Consider the following 22,214-nt stretch of genomic DNA (forward strand, 5'->3'; position numbering starts at 1 on the left):
AAAAATAAGATTCAGGCTATGTTATGAAAACGTCAACAATTGTATGTAGTAAATAAAATTAGTTATTAAAATGCAGTACTGCAAGCAAAATAAAATTAATTAAATTTACCTTTATATAATAATTGTATATCATATCAATATTGTGGAGCAATATATAATTTTTCTGCTTCACTGACAGAAGGTATGAAATATACGTCAATTTGACAATTTCAATTGACAATATGAATTATTTAAGATAGTTGCAATATTTCTCCGCGACTCGCGCAGGGTCGTTTCACGTTTCCCCTTCCAAGTACTTGCACACCGCGAATAAGCTTTCTTAATAATTATTATCCGAACTGGCGCGCTTATTGGGTTTTATTTGTCTGTCTGCGGTTTAAATATCATATCGGCCAATACATTTCTATTTATTGAAATTTGTCAAAAAAATTTTTTTGGACCTTCAAACTTGCGTAATATTCAAACTTTTCAAACTGTTTGAAGATGTTTGAATTCAAGTCAAACCTAAAGATATCGAAATCAAGTCAAGTCAAACTTTTTTATACAAAAAGTTTGATTTTCAAGTCAAGTCAAGTTTGTTGAGTAAAATCAAACTAGTTTGACTTGATGCATCTCTACCACGTCCTGACAAGGGCTCAAGGAATGAGGTGATAGAGAACAGATAAGAGTAACAAGATATAGTACAAATTCTGAGAATGTGTGATTTTGTCCTGTTAACTTGAACAAATCTTAATGATCATAAGAAAAGGATCTTAGTGTCGTAATTTCCCGTTTTAAGTTCCAGATATCGGCCTATTTTACTTACATTTCCTAACCACCTATCTATTCATAACGTTACGATTACAAGTTTGGGGTATGTGCATTTTCATATTATAATGACATATCATTTCATTCCTACTTCGAGAGGGTTATTTCCTAGTTAGTTGTTCTATACAATAAGTTCTACAAACGATGATACATTGATTTTTTAATGGTGATAATGGTTCTTCAATATTTAAACACCTATATATTACAAAAGAAAAATCTTTTATTGTTACCAGATACATTAACGAGGAAACTTTTTCCCGCAATCATTTTTTTATTAATGGTATGGAATCAAAAGGAAATAATGGCATGTTTTGCTGTAGATTGATTCTGGTCATTACTGATCTTCTAGGTGAATTGCATTCGATGTCGAAGCTATTTTTTTGTTCTCTCTATTATTTACTATTTCTAAATTGACAGATTATGTATTGCCTTCAAAGCCGTTTCTAATTATTTTATGGAATAACCAGCCTTGTTTTAAAACGGTGTATGTTTTTCGTGTTAAATATAATAATAATTAGTTTAACGATTTCAGTGTTAGTAAGCTATTTTAAATTGTATAAATAAACTGTTAGCTTTATCAACTTTATAAGAAAACACCCCTGTCAAACTTCATTAAAATACAAAGATTGCAAATTGCAATGGGCGGGACCTGTGATAAGAATGGGAGAGGATAGGCTACCAAAAAGAGCACTGAATGCTAGAATGCAGGGAAAGAGACCGGTTTGAAAGAGAAAAAACGTTGGGAACACACAGTAAACAGCGACGTACAAGCCCTTTTAGGAATCCGTGTATGGAAAAGGGCAGCCACAGACAAGCAAAGGTGGAGGCAAAAAATAAAAGAGGCCAAGGCTCAATTTGGGCTGTAGTGCCGTAGAAGAAGAAGAAGAAGAAGAGAAGAAGAATAAACTGTTAACCCTATTAAAACTTTTATAATCTCAACTGGGACACTATTCCATCTGAAGAACACATTATCATCATCACGCAGCGATACAACCCTGGGTGGGTCTTGGTTGACCGTACACCTTTTTCCCAATTTGTTCAGTATTCCATTGGTTTCTCCTTTGCATTCTAGGACGTCAGAGTGGTCTTTTGTCTGTAGGAATCTCCTCCCATACCAGTCTTGCAAGTCTCTCGTTATGAAGTCTGTGCACGTGGCCTGCCCATCTTAGTTGCTGTGATTTAATTTCTTGGACAATATCGGCGTCATTGTAGAGTGCTTTTAATTCTATACTGGTTTGCTGCGATGTCGTGGTGAGGTCCAAAAATGTTTCTAAGTATTTTTCGCTCAAAACGTATGAGCTTTTCTTCGTTTGCTTTGGTCATGGTCCATGTTTGACATCCATATGTTAGTACAGGTCTGACTATTTATAGATTTTGATCTTTCAACTTCTTGTAAGATTTTTTGATTTTATAAACTTATCCAGTGCGAATAGATAGCGATTTACCGATTGGACTCTGGTCGATGATTACGGCCCCCAGATACTTAAGGTACTAGTACACTTTAGAAGACCAAAAATAATAATTTTTTTCAAGAATTCTTTTCTTAAAACCTTTATTAAAAATGAACATAAAACTTTTTACATATTAATCTCTAACTCTTAGAGAGTACAAAAATATATCTTTTTTCATTTATGCACGTACGCTAATATTGTAGAGGGCGCAAAAGTCGAGGCCTCGAAAAATGATGGCGGACAGTTAATCTCAGGATTGGGATATCTGAAACAAAAAAATCGTACTGCATTTGAAAGAGGAAGGTTTCTTACGTGACTACCACAATTTGACCAATAAATAAAATATAAATATTTTTTAACCATGAAAAACTGAAGAAAAACGGTCCATTTTTCACAAATTTTTTTCAAATTTCCGTAAAATCTTTTTTTTTTGCGGAATTTTTCACTAAAGGTGGTAAATTGTCACGTAAGAAACCTTCTTTTTTGAAAGAAGGTTTATATTTAGATTTTTTTGCTTCAGAGATCCCAATCCTGAGATTTGCCCGATTTTACCAACGATACCTAAACAGTTGCCTTATAACTAAGTAATTCTTATCGATAGGAACTTCCTAAGTCAATACTTAAGAACAATAGCGTTTCACAACTAAAAGAACTGCTTATCTAGGAAATTCTTTCCTAGGTATTAATTCGGGTACGTTTGAACTATTTTTGATAAATAAGAAGAAGAATAAGATGACATTACCTTACTTTTTCGATTATTTTTCATTATTCTTTGTTTGCCAAGTTGGTTTCAGTTTTGTACTGTTATAGTTATTTTATTTAGTAGTTAGTTATTTGTGACTTATTACGTTTGTTAAGTTTTGTATGTTATTTGTATATGTACCTACAGTGACATTGAGGAAAAGAAAAGAGTTGTAAATTTCACAATGTCGAAAAATTAAAGTTAATTTAATTGTCATTAATGAAATAATTTTAAAATAAATATGTTGAAAATTGCTTCTTTTATTATTAATTTTTAATGACACACTTTTAGTGATATCATGAATGGGTTTTTGAAACACAACACTAGTTTGTTAGGTAGTAAGTAGACTACATAATTTTGTAGAGACTAATTTTTGTAGACCTGTAAAAAACTTCCAAAGGATTTTCTATATTTTCCAACACATATTATATTAATAATATAAAAGAAAATACAAAATTACAACTATAATATATCTAATATTACAGAATAACAGAGTTAAGGTAAGAAGCAAATTATTGACAAACGTCACAAGTACATTAGTCAAAATTGTAAAAATATAACCTGACTGTCAACGATAATAAGTACTACCTAAAGTTTAGGGAGATGTCCGTCATCGGAACTACTTTTTTTCGAGGCCTTGAATTGACGCCCTCTACAATATTAGTGTACGTGCATAAATGAAAAAAGATATATTTTTGTGTTCTCTAAGGGTCAATTTCTCATATCGAGTTCAACTCCAGTTTAACCTGAACTTTTAGTGAACCTCAGTTTAAAGTCAAAATCGTCTTTCTCAATTCACGTTCAACCGATGGCAGTTTAAACTTGAACGATGCTTGAACGCTGGAATTCGGCTTTTCAAAGGTTTCTGTACCCAGTTCAGATGATTTCATGGATTACGCATGCGTTGTATTAACACGAAACGCTGTCATAATATAAATATAACCTATTTTATTATATTAAGCCTAACGATAAAAAATGGCGAATTATCCCGAGGGATATAACCCAATAAAGGAAGAAGAAGAAGAACGATAAAAAATAACATTATTTTTGTTTTTATAACATTTATTTATAATTATTAAAATGACTATTTGACTATAAATACTTAAATTTAACTTTATTCAAGAACAGCATAAAAAAGGTAGTTCAAGATGGCGACAGTTTTTTACCTTTTGCCATCTATTGGCATTTCTCGAAAGCTGTAGAACGTGCACTAACATGAACGTGCAATGAGAAATGCATTCCAAGCAAAACCGAAGTTCACCGGTGAACCTGGTTCAACTGAACCATAGATTACCGCAGGTATGAGAAATCGACCCTAAGGCCGATGCCGCAGTGCAGGAAGTTTGGTAGGATGGTGGATGGTAGATACCCGCCTGGCGACCCTCCAGCTACTTATACCACGAATAATAGTAGTGTTCGCGCAGTACAAATCGAGCATACCCAGAGTAAGTTCGGGATTAGTTTCCAATGCGCAGGCGTCAACGTAAACTTATCCTGGACATGCTCAGGATTTTTCGCTCCGCGAACAATTTTCGGATTCGCAATGTAATGACGGGTTGCATACATTAAGGTTAGAGAAAGAAGCTTTTTGTTGTCTCTTTCTTATTTCGAAATAAATGTCAAAAAAATGCAAATGCAACAAATTTGTATGTCAACAAAGAGAAAAAGAAAAGAGAATAAAGGCAACAGGCAAAGGATTAACTTTCTATTCAATAATTCAATGCCTTTCTTAGAAGGTAGAAATTTGATTAGAGTCTTTCTTTATTATTTCCACAATATAATGTGGTTATTTCCACTCTGAAATCCAGCTTACATTTTTGTAGAGAGTAAAAGATTGTTGATATGTAGATATAAAAATTACCTTTAACTTCATGAGGGTTGAACATTATCTGAAGGAAGGAATAATTTAGTAAAACAATCATTTCCAATTTTGATATCTATGTATTGAATTTAATGGGTTGTGGCATTGTGTTGTGGTTTATTACACCACAAAAATAATGAAATATAACAAGACACAAGAAATAGTTTCAGATTAAGTTTGATGTATTGTTTATGTTTCATTATATTCAATAAGAGACTAATTTAACTCATAAATTAAACTGAAAAATAAACCACAAGAATATGTAGGTACTTATAAGCTCATTTAGATAGAAGAAATTAAGTAAAAACAGAGTACAATTTATTGTAATACATACTACCGTAATAGATAATTATCGAATATCGAATGAAAATAATACTTGAAAAGGTACCTACTTATTTATAAACATACGAAATGGAAAACATTGACAAAAACAACTAAAAAAGCTTTAATATAAAAAATATTAAAATTTGTTTGAAGAATATTTAAATGACACAACACTTTACATAATTTCAAAACTTTAAAAACCAGAATCTACATCTACAAGTTGTTGAACAAAACAATATTTTAGGTTAAGAATTGGAAGGAGTAAGAACAGAATGTCAAGAAATTCTTCCCAAATATTTTGTGCGCCTGTGCGAACTTAAAATCCGAAACAAAATCCTCGAACGTCGAGAGCGTACCCCGGGCATGTTCAGGATCTTTTTTCTGTACTGCGCGAACACCGAATTAAAAATCCGGAGGGTGTTCAGAGGGAAAGATTTGGACTCCGCGAACGCCCAATTTTGTAATGCGCAGGCGTTCTCCCTCTGGGTATACCCAGGACGTACTGCGCGATCAAAGCTTATACAACGACGGTAGCCGCAGTGGCCTCCCACTACCATCTACCCATCCGGTGGTCCGCCAGGCGTCTATCCACCCATATCAGTCGTGTTTGATAACCCATCCGGGTAGCCTCGCTATAAATATATTACATATATGGAGGAAAGCGTAATAAGGGCTGTTTATAAAAGAAGGGCAATAATTTTTTGCCTAATCACATTTGTAATACACCCCAGAATAAGGTTCAAGAAGTCACCCACGAGAAAAGTGGTCCAATTTTTTTTAACTATTTTTTTTTTAATCAAATTGCAAAAATTATTTTTGGTCAGGACAAATCTTTTTTAACTTTTTTAGACCATTCTGGACAAAAAAGGTCTCTTGTAATTTTTCACTAAAGCTGATGGTTTTCGAGTTATAAGCAATTTAAAATTTTGAAAAACGCGAAAATGGCCATTTTTAAGACTTAATAACTCGGTTAAAAATTATTATTATGAAAGTCAGAAAGTGACTAAATCAAAGTTTAAAGCCCTCCTCTACATGATCCTTAAGAAATATGTGTCATTAATGTATTACTAAGCTGTTATTTTTAAGTATTAACAATAAGCCGTAAGATCGTATTGACGCGGCTAAGTGCGAGTAAGATTCACCATTGGACTGCCGGAATGGCATCTCTCTCGCACTCACCATAGACGGCCGCTTAATACGTGCTGGCTCTCATTATTATTACTTAAAAAAACAGCTTAGTAATAAAATAATGACAAACATTTTTTTTACATTATATGCCATTATAATTGCCGAAGATAGTAACATTTTTTTCGCAACTTTAGAGAGAGGCATGATGTCTCCTCAGCAGTCAGTTGGATACTGACTTCATTTCACTCTTTTCACTGCGTCCAGGATGCAGCGACCCTCCACCATCCACCTTTAAAATCCACCATCTAGCATCCTGCAGTGCGGCATCGGCTAGAGTTAGATATTAACATGTAAAAAGTTTTATGTTCATTTTTAAGAAAAAAAATCTTGAAAAAATGCTTATTTTTGGTCTTCTAAAGTGTACTAGTACCTTAAACATTGTACTCTTTCGAAATTGAAGGTGTTGACTGTCACATTTTGTCCTATGCTGTCTCTTCGAGTCTTTCTATTTATACACATAAATTTCGCCTTCTCTTCATTAATCTTTAGCCCTACTTCACTTATTTCTCCTTCGATCTTGTTGAATATGTCTTTTATGGATAAGATGGAGTCTCCAACGAGATCAAGGTCATCTGCATATGTTAGTAATAGCTTGGGATCTTGAACCGATGGCAATTGGTTTGTCTTAAAAATTTTTCCTTTTCTTAAATTCATGTCCACGAAGACGATTGTCAAAGTCCAGTATAAACATACTATCAGAATTAGAAAGACGTCATATCTAGGACACATAATGCGCTATAGGGAATATGAGCAGCTCCAGGTAATATTAGAAGGCAAAATTGAAGGTAAAAGAGGTATAGGAAGAGAGAAAAAACTTGGCTACGAAACATCAGAGATTGGCCCACACAACAGGAAATGACTTAATTCATCAGACCCAGAACAGAGATAAATTTGCATTTTGATTGTCAACCTCAATAGAGAAGGAGGAGGAGGATTCCGAAGGTAATAATTAAATCTCCTCAAATTCGACATAATACTATAGGACATAGGACATATACAACTATAGGACACCTCCAGTAGATCATAGTTTCCCAAAGTGCCCTAGATAGATCTTAGGGGTCGATTTAGACTTTAAGAGTGTCTAGAATAATGAGAAAAAAAGTGGGGTCTACCAGATGAGAATTGGAGTCCACGTGAAAGTACCATTCGAATTTTTGATGACAGATAAAAATGTCATATATTCATATAAATCTTCTGAAACTTTTTCCCTGTGGTATGTGGCAAGTTAAATATTATGTTTATATGGGATTAGCCACAGTTTGGTTGTAATGTAATTTACAATATTATCTACCTAAAAATTCTGACATTTCGATTTCCAAAGAAAGATTAAAGATAATTTTGTTAAAAGTTGTGTATATAGGTCTGAATCTCGCGTAACAAAAAAAGTTGATTAGTAGCAAGCTGAAAATTTGTTAATAGCTTAACCCTCCGTTACTCGCACACGGTGTATGAGACCGGGCCTCTAAATAACTGCCTGTAACTCTGATTGTAGTGCATATTTTCAATTGCTGCTGCATATACCTCTTCAGTCATCAGTCAACTGTGTGTGAAGTCCACGTGCAGTGTAAAAAAGAGTATTGTACTTTTATTATTAGGCAAGACCTATTAATTAGTCAGGTAATTAAAAGTAGTAAGTTTTAATTAGTCAGGTAATTTAAGGTATTTTTCTTATTTTTAATGTTTATATATTTGTTTATTTATATTTAGATATGGATTACGAGAAGGAGAAGCAAAGATTATTAAAATTATTTGAGGAAGTATCGACTGACGAGGAAACGTATGAAGATGATGATTAACAAAATTACTTTTTGTTAAAGTAATATAATGTTGACACAAACGCATATTTACACAATTATATGATCATATATTCATTAAATAATATAATTGTACACAATTTTGCAAAAAAAAATTTTTTCAAATATTGCTGACCCATATTTTTGGACCCGGTCTTCTGCACCGTGCGCGAGTATTCGATCACAAAAGCACCGTTGGCGCGAGTAACGGAAGGTTAAGGGTGTCTAGTCGGACAAACTTTGATATATGGGAACACTGGAACAGGGGAGTTTTAATTGTGGAACAGGTTAAAAATTTGGTACGTCAGACTACGAAAACGTCAGATGTATTTTATCGGACAGAACTTCCAATTGATTTGTTACCCTTTTATTAAACTCTCATGCAAAAATTAGACTGCTATTACTAACCAACATGATTCCTGTCTTTTGATGTGTTCTTCGTGTTTCACTCATTAAAATGCCCAGTTGGTGATAAACACCAGTCTGATTTTTGCATGAGAGTTTAATGAAAGGGCAACAAATCAATTGGAAGTTCTGTCCGACAAAATACATCTAACGTTTTCGTAGTTTGACGTTCAAAATTTTTAACCTGTTCGACTAGAGTTTGTCCGACTAGACACCGTTAAGCTATTAAAAAATTTTCAGCTTGCTATTAATCAACTTTTTTTTTCTTATGCGGGATCCAGACCTAATAATCACTAGTTGTTGTTTACCCTCAGGTTGATATCAAATTTTGATTATTTTGTGTGCGTATGTATTAGTTGCCTATGAATTATGGGCCTGTACATACAATACATAAACATATAATACATAAACACAAAATACACAAACGCATAATACAAAAACACACAAAACAATCAGAATTTGATCCTGAGGACACAAACACCAAACACCACCCTCAGATTTTTTTTCAACTAAAAGCATGGTTATTGCCTACAAGATCGACGTCAAGTAAGTCAATCGTCAGCTTTAATAAACATAACCCGCTTAACAGCTTGTTGGTTATCCTTTTCCCACAATTATTTAAAATAAAATATTTTAAATGAACAATAAGTGCAGCCTTGAAATAAAACGACGCATAGAGATTGTCAGAAGCGCTTTCAATAAGATGAAAACAGTATTATGCAATGAAAAACTGGGAATAGAAATTAGAACTAGATTATTGAGATGCTATGTAGGTATTCTCGCCTAAAATCACAAACAAGGGATCAGAATTAATGCCAGAAGTAACACCATACGAAGTTAAAAAGACACTTTCAGAAATGAAAAATAATAAATCCCCTGGCGATGACGGAGTAGTGATCGAGGCAATCAAACAAGGTGGAAATAAAATTATCCGGGTTTTGGCCAAACTTTTCACCTAATGCATTTACCAAGGAAAAACCCCTTCTCAATGGAACAATGCAGTCATTGTTTTATTGCACAGGAAAGGTGACATAACAGATCTATAAAACTACCGCCCTATCAGTCTGCTATCACACATATACAGAGAGAGTCTGTAATTTGGAATAAATTCAATATCTCAAATACTCATTGTTTTTTTGAAAAATGCTCAGACCCGTCGATTAGTATTTCAAATTGTTCTTTTCGACGTACAATAATAATGCATACAGGGTGTCCCAATTTAGAGATATGACGTCATCGTTGATTTTCTTAAATGGCAACATTGTCATATTGATAGCTATTTTGATAGGGTGTGTAAAGTTATACACAACTGCAAAATTTCAAATTTTTATTCCCTACCATTTACAAGATAATAAAAAATTACAAAGTTATGAAAAACAATTAATCAAATAATAATTGAATTTAATTATTTCAATTAGGCAAATACTCATAATGTTGCTCTTAATTATTGTCAAATTGTCAATGGGCAACATTATGAGCATTTGCTTAATTGAAATAATTAAATTCAATTATTATTTGATTACTTGTTTTTCATAACTTTGTTATTTTTTATTATCTTGTAAATGGCAGGGAATAAAAATTTGAAATTTTGCAGTTGTGTATAACTTTACACACCCCATCAAAATAGCTATCAAAATGACAGTATTTACATTTAAGAAAATCAACGATGACGTCATATCTCTCAATTCGGACACCCTGTATACATTATTATTGTATGTCAAAAATGACAATTTGAAATACTAATCGACGGGTCTGAACATTTTTCAAAAATACAAATAGTATTTTAATTATTGAATTTATTCCAAATTACAGACATAACTTTGTTATTTTCTATTATCTTGTAAATGGTAGAGAATAAAAATTTGATATTTTGCAGTTGTGTATAACTTTACACACCCTAAAAAAATAGCTATCAAAATGACAGTGTTGCTATTTAGAAAATCAACGATGACATCATATCTCTAAATTGGGACACCCTGTATACATTATTATTGTATGTCAAAAAGGACAATTTGAAATACTAATCGACGGGTCTGAGCATTTTTCAAAAAAAAACAATTAGTATTTGAGATATTGAATTTATTCCAAATTACAGACTCTCTCTGTATAAACTTTTCACAAAAATTATCAAAAAAAGACTGGAGACTAAGTTAGACTTCTATCAGCCTATAGAACAAGCTGGGTTTAGATCCGGATATAGCAGTAACGACCACTTACTGGTAATAAAAATCTTGATAGAGAAGTCGGCGGAATACAACAAACCATTGGCACTGATTTTCTTGGACTACGAGAAAGCGTTCGATACCATTAACCAGCAGAAAATGTTAAAAGTATTGACAGAATGCCGAATAGACCATCGCTACACTAACATGATAAAATATATATACCACAATCCAACGGCTAGCGTAAGACTCTCTGATCAACAAACTAATAAATTATGTACGCAGCGAGAAGTACGGCAAGGAGACACCATCTCACCAACGTTGTTCACAACCCTTTTAGAACACACTTTTAAGAAGGCAGATCTGAACGAATATGGTATCAATATAAATGGAGAGAAGCTCAGTCATTTCAGATTCGCAGATAACATCGTCCTTATAGCCGATCGTATGGATGATGCAATAATAATGTTAAACAAGTTATATCACGCTTCCTTACAGGTCGGACTAAAGATTAATATCAACAAGACGCAAGTAATGACTAATCTGGTGCTAAATCGTAATATTGTTGTTGATGGAATGGATATTGAGCAGACTGCATCTTATAAGTATTTGGGACATGAAATTCGGTTGAGTAGAGATAACGAGACGTGCGAGCTCCCACGTCGCATAGGATTACCTGGGCAGCGTTTGGTAAACTGAGCTATGTATTTAAATCGGACTTACCCATATGCCTGAAAAGGAAAATCTTTGACCAGTGTGTATTGCCTGTCTCACTTATGAGCGGAAACATTAACACTCACAAAAAAGGTAGTGAACAAGATTCGCATAACTCAGAGGGCTATGAAGCGTCAGATGTTGGGTGTCTCCCTGAGGGATCGAATCCCAAACGAAGAAATACGTCGTAGAACAAAAACAACGGACGCCGTCGAAAGAATCGCGTCGCTCAAGTGGAATTGGGCAGGACACGTCGCCAGATTGTCAGACAAAACGATGGACAAAACGTATTGTCGAGTGGAGGCCACGAGAAGAAGCACTACGGACTACGGATCAGAGGACGACCCCCAACCAGATGGGCTGACGATCTGAAGCGTATTGTCGGCAACTGGATGCAAGCCGCACAAAACAGAGAAAGATGGAAAGAGCTGAGGGAGACCTATGTCCAGCAGTGGACGAGTACGGGTTGATGATGATGATGATGTATTCTCTGTCCTTTTATATGGAGTTGAAGCCTGGACAATTACGGATGCAACTGAAAAAAAGGCTTGCCAGCTTTGAGATGTGATGTTATCGAAAATGTGGAAAATACCATGGACACAACACGTAACAAATATGGAAACATTAAGAAAGAAGAAAAAAGAAAAAGAAATACTCAACACTATAAAGGAAAGAAAATATGAGTTGATTGATGGGTTATACAAGGGAAAGTCGAAGGAAAAGAGGATCTGGAAGACGAAAAGCACGTCCTGGTTGAAAAGTTTAAAGCAGTGGATTGTAAAAACAACAATAGAACTCTTCAGAACCGCTGCATATAGGAGTTTAATGGGCCATGATGATCGCCAATGTCCTTAAAGGGTGATGCACATGAAAAAGAAGCAATTTAAAATAACCTTGTTGTAAACGATCGCCCGAGCGGAAATCGAAACGTCAAACAGTTAAAAATGTAATTTTCATTACAATCTACTGCTGCTTAATCCCATATAAAGTAATATTTAACTTAACTAAAGTCTGTTTTAGACTATAACTAGAGTTGCACAAATTTGACTTGAATGTTTGAACTTGATTTGAGTTTGACTTAATTTCAAGTCAAACTCAAGTCAATCCTTCTGACAAATATTTCAAGTTAAGTCAAACTGGTCAATCGTACAGGTTTGAAAATTCAAACTGTTTGTCAAACTAGTTTGAAAGAGTTTGAAAAATAATTTATTTAGTAGATATACTTTTTTGTCGAGATAGACATGTTAGTTGCCAATTAAGATAAGAAAATTATTAATACAATGAGTGCCACATAAAAGTCAAAATTTTCAATGTGTTTTAATTTAAAACTTTTAAATGTAGATATTTTTTTTTCGAATCCTGAGAAAACTAATAAGTATTTTTGAAAAATTGAAACGCAGAATGAAAGATTGCGTTATTACCGAGGGCCGAAAGTCTCTTAGAATAAATAAGAAGTTTCTTTTGAATTAAATATTTGCAATTAATAATAACACTAAATTTTCCTTTTTATGTTCACCCCCGTAACTTATTAAAATAAACATTATAGAAGTTTTCAGGGATGCTCGTCCCTCAGAAATAATGTAATATTTCATGCTGCGTTTAAATTTTTTTTTAAATTCTTATTAGTTTTCTCAGGATTTGAAAAAAATTAATACATTTAAAACACATTGAACATTTTGATAAGCGACATGTTACGCCTATGCCCTTAAGGGTAACAATAAAATAAGACTATTTGGTTTTTTAATGGACAGCTCAAAATAAAATGATTTGAAATTTTTATGACTTTCTTTTATTAAAAAAGGCATTTATTTATCTTAGGGCCAGTTCGAAAAAAGATGTGGTACCAAGCTGCTAGTTCACTCGAAAATATGTACCACAATACAGAAGTTAGTATTGCTGTATATTCGTTGGTATTTCTTTAAAATTCAAAACTAACCATAGGGTTATTAAACCTGGATCCCGCGTACCAAAAAAAAGTTGATTAATAGCAAGCTGAAAATTTGTTAATAATAGCTTAACGGTGTCTAGTCGGACAAACCTTGATCTACGGGAACACTGGAACAGGGGAAGTTTTAATTGTGGAACAGTTTAAAAATTTGAAACGTCAGACAGAATTTTACCCTTTCATTAAACTCTCATGCAAAAATCAGACTGCTATTACTAACCAACATGATTCCTGTCATTTGACATGTTCTTCGTGTTCCACTCATTAAAATGCCCAGTAAAATGACCAGTCTGATTTTTGCATGAGCGTTTAATGAAATGGTAACAAGTTAATTGGGAGTTCTGTCCAACAAAATACATGAAATCTTTACGTAGTCTGACGTTCCAAATTTTTAATCTTTTAAACAATTAAAACTTCTTCTGTTCCAGTGTTCCCATACATCAAAGTTTGTCTGACTAGACACCGTTAAACTATTAACACATTTTCAGCTTGCAATTAATCAACTTTTTTTTGGTACGCGGGATCCAGGTCTATATGGTTTTATATCTACAATTTAATTTTTTTTCGTATACAGGCTACAAATGTTGGGTTTAAATTTTAAAAAAATTAATGTATAAATACTTATGCATTAAGCTTTCTTAATAATTATCCTAACTGGAGCGTTTATTGGGTTTTATAATTTGTCTGTCTGCGGTTTAAATATCGTATCAGCCAATACATTTCTATGTTTATTGAAATTTGTCAAAAAAAATTTTTTTGACCTTTTTGGGAGATGAGGGGGAATTTCCCTTACCCCTCCCCCCGTTGATCCGCCACTGAACAAATAAAGGCGTAGGCGGTCTCATTTAAAATTGAAAATAAACACGATGCGTAATATTCAAACTTTTTCAAACTGATTGAAGATGTTTGAATTCAAGTCAAACCTAAAGATATCGAAATCAAGTTAAGTCAAACTTTTTTATACAAAAAGTTTGATTTTCAAGTCAAGTCAAGTTTGTTGAGTAAAATCAAACTAGTTTGACTTGATGCATCTCTAACTATAACATAAAAAATGATACAGTGGAACCTCGATAACTCGGATTAATCGGGACCGCGGCCGATCCGGGTTAGCCGGAGAGCATGGTAAAAATTAATAAAATACGGTATACTTATAGATAAAGTCCGTTATAATTAAACTAACATGAAATATATATGCACAGTACACATCTAACTTACCTATAGTTGTATAGAGTATAGTATAGATAGTATAGAGTATTGTTCATTTCTAGGTAAAAAAACTCAGTCAGTTTCGGTTGTGCCAATCGGAACGATGTTATGTTATTTAAGAACAGTGGCTCTTTCATTGTTTAAAAGACCATTGTAAGAATTTTTTAAAAGACAGTTGGAAATAAATAAAAGAATAACAGGTGCCCGTTGTTTGCGATAGCCCGAGAAAATGAACGTCGCTCTGCCGCCGCAGCCGTGAGTCATTTTTACTATCGTATAGTTCAAATTACACAAATACCCATTATCTCTCAAATATTATATTCTGGTCAAAGCGAAGTTTTATCAGTGAAACTCGATATTTTTAAGACATTCCAGAAGAGGCTACAGATAAAATGTTTTAACATAATACATACATTTTTATTATTGAAATGTTTGTCTGATGAAAATCGGTCCGGGTTAGCCGGACTTCTGTGTTATCGGGGGCCGACTTATCGAGGTTCCACTGTATAAGAAAATGGTATACTAAATTTTGTCACAATGTAAGACAGAAAACAAAATCTGTTAACAGAAAATGTTATACAAATTAGAACATGTCCTATTTGATACCAATTATTAGTACACAGGCATGCGCAGTTAGGTTATTTTCGTTATACTGTCACATTGGTTTTTTTAAGGTTACCTTTTCTTTTAAGAAATGTTGCAATGGAACCAGCAGATAATAATAGAGTTTTCTTATCCATCATATAATATATCTTTGTAATATAAAATATCAAAGAAAAAACTAACTAGGTTAAATGTTGAGAAAAATGAGGTTAACGCATTATTAAAAGAAAAGGAAGAGGAAGAACATTATGGTTAACAGTAGGTACATGAACCACCATAAAACTATAAAAAAAGTACTTTTTTAGCATGTAATGCGCAGAATCACATAACATATTCTAATACGAAAATGTGACAATGTAATACACAAAACTTCTTGTATTAATATTGTATACAATCATTTCATGTAAATTTTTGTTATATCATTTTCTCTTAATAAAAAAATGTATAGGCTAAAACAGTCTTTAGACATGCCACAAGAAAACAATTTGAAAATGATCAATTGTTTATTCTGTCGATAATCTTAGCTTGCTATTTCAATAAACATTTGAGTATATTGACATATGAAATGTCAAGCATGTATTTCCAGTAATCCACCGCTCTGGTTATTTTAATAAACTTACCTCCCGATACAATCCCAAATTAAATGCATTAACACATTAAAACCTTTCGCTAGGAATAACAACGATTTCCTTCAGTAATTCCTTCAAATTGTTCAATTTAATTCATTCTCTAATATGATTGATTCGTTCGTGGTATATGTCAATTGAACACAGATAACCACTTTGAGTATTAGTGGAAATCGAGCAATTACTTCCACTCCACGTAAAAGCCCTAATGATTACACAATGAAAAAACGAGGAGGGATAAAACAATCACACAAAAATTGATAAAAATCTCGAAATGAAATGTAATAAGATTGTTAACGTGTTTCATTGGCGTATACCATGAATTTACTACTTACGATAAACAAGTTAGAGTAATGGTTAGTACATTTTTTCACGGTTTTTGCTGTATTTTGCTGTAAATTTGGCATACGCATAGCTAACATGTCAAAGAAAAAAAGTGATATTGTGCCTGACCTGGGGGGTGAGTTTCACCCCCTTTTGTGGGTGAAAAATATATGTCCAAAATAAGTCCGGAAATGGATAAACTGACTAATTTTAAGCAACTTTTGTTCTATAGATTTTTTCACTACCTAAGTCAATACTTTTCGAGTTATTTGCAAGTGAATATGTTCATTTTCAACAAAATAACCACGTTTTTAGAAGGTTTTTCGCAAATATTTCAAAAAGTAAGTATTTTATCGAAAAAAACGTTCTTAACAAAAACATAGCCTGTAAAAAAATTTAAAAAAATGGTGTATGCATGAGGTCTCTACACCTAGTAGAACCAGAGTTATAGCTAATGAAAAATGGGTTCATGTTCGCCATATTCCAAACAGAATATTTCAACGTGAAATATCCCAAAAATGAAGCAGTTTTTGGGAAAAACTCATTACAACTTTTTTAAAGTGTTTAAAAAAAGCTTTATTTCTATTTTTATAAAAAAAGTTTCTAGCATCAAATGTAAGCAAGTTACGCTCAAAATAAAGTTGGTCCCTTTTGTTTTGGCAAAAAAATCGGAATGATCACCCCCTAATTAGCAACGTAAATGAAATTAATTGTTACCGCTTCACAAGTTACTTTACTTATATTGTGTTTATATGATCTGTAAGTTTCAACGAGTCAAAGTTCTTATTTAAAAAAAAAACTGGTTTTAAAATTTTAATTTTGAAAAAAATGCTTTTTTCACAATAACTTAAAAATTGTTAGATATACCAAAAATCTCAAACAATAGAAAAAGTCGGCTTTGATTTTCTGAATATTTTGTATTTTTTTGTTTTTCTGTAAGACAAAAATTGGTTAAGATTTGGTGTTTCTAAATTTGCATACACTCGTGATTAGTGAATCGTTCAAGCCCTTTTAGCATGAAACTTACAGATCATATAAACAATACATTCACGAGTAAAGAAACTTGTGAAGTGGTAACGATTAAGTTCATTTGTGATGCTAATTAGGGGGTGAATTTCCCGATTTTTTTTTCCAAAACAAAAGGGACCAACTTTATTTTGAGTGTAACTTGTTTACTTTTGATGTTATAATTTTTTTTATAAAATAAAAATAAAGCTTTTTTTAAACACTTTAAAAAAGTTTTCCCCAATTTAGTAATGAGTTTTCCCCAAAAAGTGCTTCATTTTTTGGTTATTTCACGTTAAAATATTCGATTTGGAATTTGACGAATATTAACCTATTTTTCATTAGCTATATATAACTCTGCTTCTACTAAGTATACTATATACTATAATGTACTCCATTTTTGAGTTATTTGCGAAAAACCGTCTAAAAACGTAGTTATTTTGTTGTCATGTTTACTCGCAAATAACTCGAAAAGTATTGACTTGGTGAAAAAACTCTATAGAACCAAAAGTGCTTAGAATTAGTCAGTTTATCCATTTCCAGAGTTATTTTGGACATATATTTTGTGAAAGTCACCCCAAGGCAAAAGCACACATCGGCACAATATCACTTTTTTTCTATGACTTGTTAGCTATGTGTATGCCAAATTTCATGTCAATCCAAGCGGTTCTTTAAAATTTAGAGGTTTTGCAATATTTTACCGTTAAAGAAACTAAGTGGTTTACCAATATGAAAAGAAAAAGATGATTTTTATAACTTTTGCTCATAATTTTCAACGTTTCTCTTATATTCTTCCAATCTTCTGGACCTCCAACAGAATATCTACCACGTAAAAATTAAGTAAGTTATACCAGATTATGGATATAATTACAATATACATATGTAAGTAATAGTCGACTGACCGGTGTGGATATAGGTGTGCTTCTTCATGTCAGACTTCTGGTGGAACCTCTTTCCACAGTACTGACAAGGGTACGGTCGTGTATCAGAGTGAATAAGAAGATGGGTGGAAAGAGTCGATGAACGTTTGAAGGATTTCCCACACTGTTGACACTGAAACAAATAAAAACCTTTATACTTTTTATACCTTTTATATCTATGAATAAAAATACAAGAAATCAATATAGTCTTGTTAAGGATATCAAAAATGTCTTACTCAAGTATTACGTCAAAACTATTATATCTATTAGCCCTTTTACTGCTCATGACACGAATCCGGATCAGGCTGAGTGTTCAGTGCGAGTGACACGTATCCGTGACACATACACATTCAAACGTCCATTGCCAGTAGGCAGTGAGCACCTGGGCTTGTCTTTCTAAAAAAATGTAGCAGTGAAAGGTTTAAAAACACTGGAAAGACTTCTGGATAAATATAGGAAGAGACGAAGCCCTAAGAGATAATCCTCTAAACCAGTGGTTCCCAACTTTTTATGTATTCGCGACCCATCCCTCACCCATGATGTTATATATTTACGGTATTCAGCTACTGTAAGAGCCACGCCGCGACCCACCTGAAATCCGCTCGTGACCCACTAGTGGGTCGCGGCCCACCGGTTGGGAAACGCTGCTCTAAAGAATCGTCATTATGCGTACCAAAATAAGCGTATCTAAATAGGCTTATATCAAAGTCAATACAGAACATAGAGATAGAAATGGCCGCTTTTTTAGATATATTGAAGCAGCATTTAATAATATTACTACCAACTCTTTAGTTAAAGCAATGGGTGGACGCGGCACACCTGCGGTAATATGCAGATGGACAAGGCCATCCTTGGAGAATAGGATAGTAATGCCCACCCTGGGTAAAGTAACCATCCAAGCAAGAGAATGGCGCCTGTCCGTAAGGAGTTCTGCCCCCTTTACTTTGAGCAACCTTGGAAGATGATCTCAAAAATCTGTCCACAAAAGACTTTTACTGTCTAGGATATGCTGACGATATTGCAAATTCACTCAGGGTCTATCTGGGAGAATGCAAATAGCCCTAAATATTTAAATAAGTGGTGTAAACGAGAGAGACTGACAACAGCTAGAAGATGTAGCTTTGAGAATAAATTCAAAATTACTATACCTAGCAGGGAAGGCTAGAAGGAAGATGTACCCATACAAGTGGAATCTGCCTTATCATTAATGGCTTAAAAACATCAGAGGGCGTAGGGGCGGTACATTAGGGATAAAGCAAGTGATAATTTTCTCGTTAAGTCTACCTGAGGATGTCACAATTTTCCAGGACGAAATAATGGCAATCCATCACTGCGCGGAAGAAATAGATAGGCAGAAAAGATCGGACCGTTAAATTGCCATCTTCACAAATAGCCAGTCAGCGCTAAAGGCACTCAATTCTATAGAGGTCAATTCTTAACTAGTATGGAATTGTGTGGGTGCCCTAAATAAACCAGGAAGCCGTAACAAGGTTACGGTAGCTTGATGATAAAATGGCCTTAATGGAATGAAAGCTTAGACCTTGAATGCTGCATCAATGAAAAAAATAGAATCTTTCGAGCTGTGGGTGTATAGAAAAATTCTGAAAATATCGTGGACACGTCACAAACAAAGAAAACAACAAAAAAATGGTTCGATGATGATTGCCTGAACTCCATAATAGCAAGAAATATGGCTAGAAGGAACATGCTACAAAACCCCTCGCACAACAACAATGAAATGTATAGAAAAAGAAGAACAGAGACAAGAAAACTAATGAAAAGGAAGAAGAGGGAGTATCATGAACAAATAATCAGAGATGTACACCGAGAGAACAATTTCTTTTCTCCTAAAACACCGATTTCTTTGAGCAATATTTCTTAAAAGTTAACATATCCTATTAACTTAAACATACCGGTTCACATATAAAGAAACAAGTTTTTTAAACACAACTCAATAATTTCTTACAGATAATTTCTTCAATACTAAGAAATGCATTAATGGTTACATTTAATTTTCTTATCCTAAAGTTTTTATTTCTTAAATTGAAAACTACAAATATTTTGCAGTATAAGAAATATAATGTTAAGTTAATCCATATTTATATTTGTGAACAAGAAATTTTCTTGCAATCAAATAAATATTTTAAACCACAAGAAATAATTCTTCAGAAATACCCTCTGTAGTAACTGTGGTTATAAAATAAAAACTTTGTCATTAATGTCGAAATGTTACTTGCAAAGAGATTTTCTTCCACAAAAGAATTGCGCAGATTAACTATTTATGATTTAGTCGTCAGTGTTTGTCAAGATGGCGTGATATGTTCATGTTAATATAGATCGATGTTGGATTTATTGGTGTACTTTAAAAATTAACGGATATTTTGAAGGTACGTACATATATAGGTATTAAATAAAAGTAAATTGAGTAATTTAAGATGTAATAATAATATTGTTGCGTATCCGAATGGTTAAAAAAGAAACATAATAGTATCTTTATATGCTTTTTAGGTATATAATGATGGACGACTCTGAAATAAAGGAGCTTATTATTCTAACTGGGAAATATGCCACAATTTAAAGCTGGGACAGGATGATATACAATATAGCTTCAGAACAATATTAAGAAAGGAGTTATTAACCAACTGCGGGGCCTTTCAGAAATGGTAGAACTTATCCATACATGTAAGTACCTTTTTAAAAATGTGTATACTTATGTATCAACCATAATAGGTTTCTTGAATGTATCGTCTTCTATAAAAATATACAATACAACGCTATATCAAACATGGCGGGTGCAGCGCTGAGGATTTTTTCTGTTAATTTATTTGAGATAAAGAAATCAGTTAGTCTAAAAGAAATATATGTTTATGGTTAAGAAATGTTATTGCCGAAAACCGTGAATTAGTTAATATGTATTAAATGACTTAGATGTAAACTAATAATACTTTCCCGTAATAAAATTTCTTAATTATTAGGTATGCTGTCTCTTTTAGATTATAAAAATTAAGAAAATTACATATTATTATGTCTGCTTCAATGTTTTACATTGGTTGTATTTTCCCTCTTGTTTTAGCTAAACAATGTTTATTGTGTGACTTAATATTATACAGATAAATAATTAATATTTCATTAACAAAAAGAAAAAGATAAACAAAGATGTATAGGTTAAATAATGCAATGTTTGAACTAAATTTATTGATTATTATTAGTATTAATAGTTCTTATGTGGGGCCGTGTATTTGTTTTTTTTGTATTTCCTAAATTTGTCAAAATAAATATCTATATCTTTATAAAAAAATTTGATTAAAGTAAGTTTACTCTTTCTACATAATGATTTTGTTTTAGTGAATTGCTGATATACAAAGTGCTATTAACAAAAGAAGGAAAATTTGAGGAAGTTGGATTTGCCTCTCCATCCCTTTATTGTTGTGTAGAAGCCAGTGGTTTAAGAGTGGAGAAAATATTTGTATGTAATAATAACGTTTTATATCTTGTTTTATTAATAAATAATGATTTTACCTTAACACAATGATTTATTTCGCCGTATGTAATATCACTTTATTTTCAAGAAATATTAACTTAACTCTAAATATACGTTTATCTCTGCGAAATATATTTCTTAACATTAAATAAATTAATTATTAATAGTAAAATAATAATATTCCTTACTAAGAAATATTATTGCTCAGAAAGAATAGTTCTCTAATGTGTAGAAAATATATTTTTATGACTAATAAAATTAATTAACATCAAGTGTAATTTCTTTCTGATAAATGGGTTTGAAGTTTGCCAGAAAGTGATAGTTCAATCATGTTTAAGATATATTTCTTTGGCAGTAGTAGAATTTATTTGAAATATTTTAGAAAATTATATCTTACATACAAAGATATATTTCTTAGGCAATATGCGAAGTCGATCTTTCTTAAATATTAATAAAGTTTCTTTATGTCAAGAATTTTTTTCTCTCGGTGTAGAAGAAAAAAGAAAGAACAAACGAGCGAGACAGTTCTTCAAAGGAGTTTCAGATATCAAGACCGGGTACCACAAGAACAGGAAACTTCCTTCAAAACGACAGCGGGCAGCTTATCACTGATGACAAGGAAATCCTAAAAACCTGGAAGGAATACTTCTATCAACT

General features: G+C 32.8%; 1 protein-coding gene across 1 annotated transcript in view; it reads right to left on the reverse strand.

Annotated features, from left to right (window-relative positions):
• The window catches only part of LOC114326438 (zinc finger protein 271-like), a 168,446-nt gene that overhangs the window by 65,575 nt on the left and 80,657 nt on the right, over window positions 1-22,214 (reverse strand). Inside the window, exon 5 of the mRNA XM_028274849.2 lies at window positions 18,059-18,209. Coding sequence (XP_028130650.1) covers window positions 18,059-18,209 — 151 coding nt within the window. The remainder of the gene's footprint in view (window positions 1-18,058; window positions 18,210-22,214) is intronic.

Source organism: Diabrotica virgifera, chromosome 1 (genome assembly GCF_917563875.1).
Source record: "Diabrotica virgifera virgifera chromosome 1, PGI_DIABVI_V3a".
Classification (NCBI taxonomy): Eukaryota; Metazoa; Arthropoda; class Insecta; order Coleoptera; family Chrysomelidae; genus Diabrotica; species Diabrotica virgifera.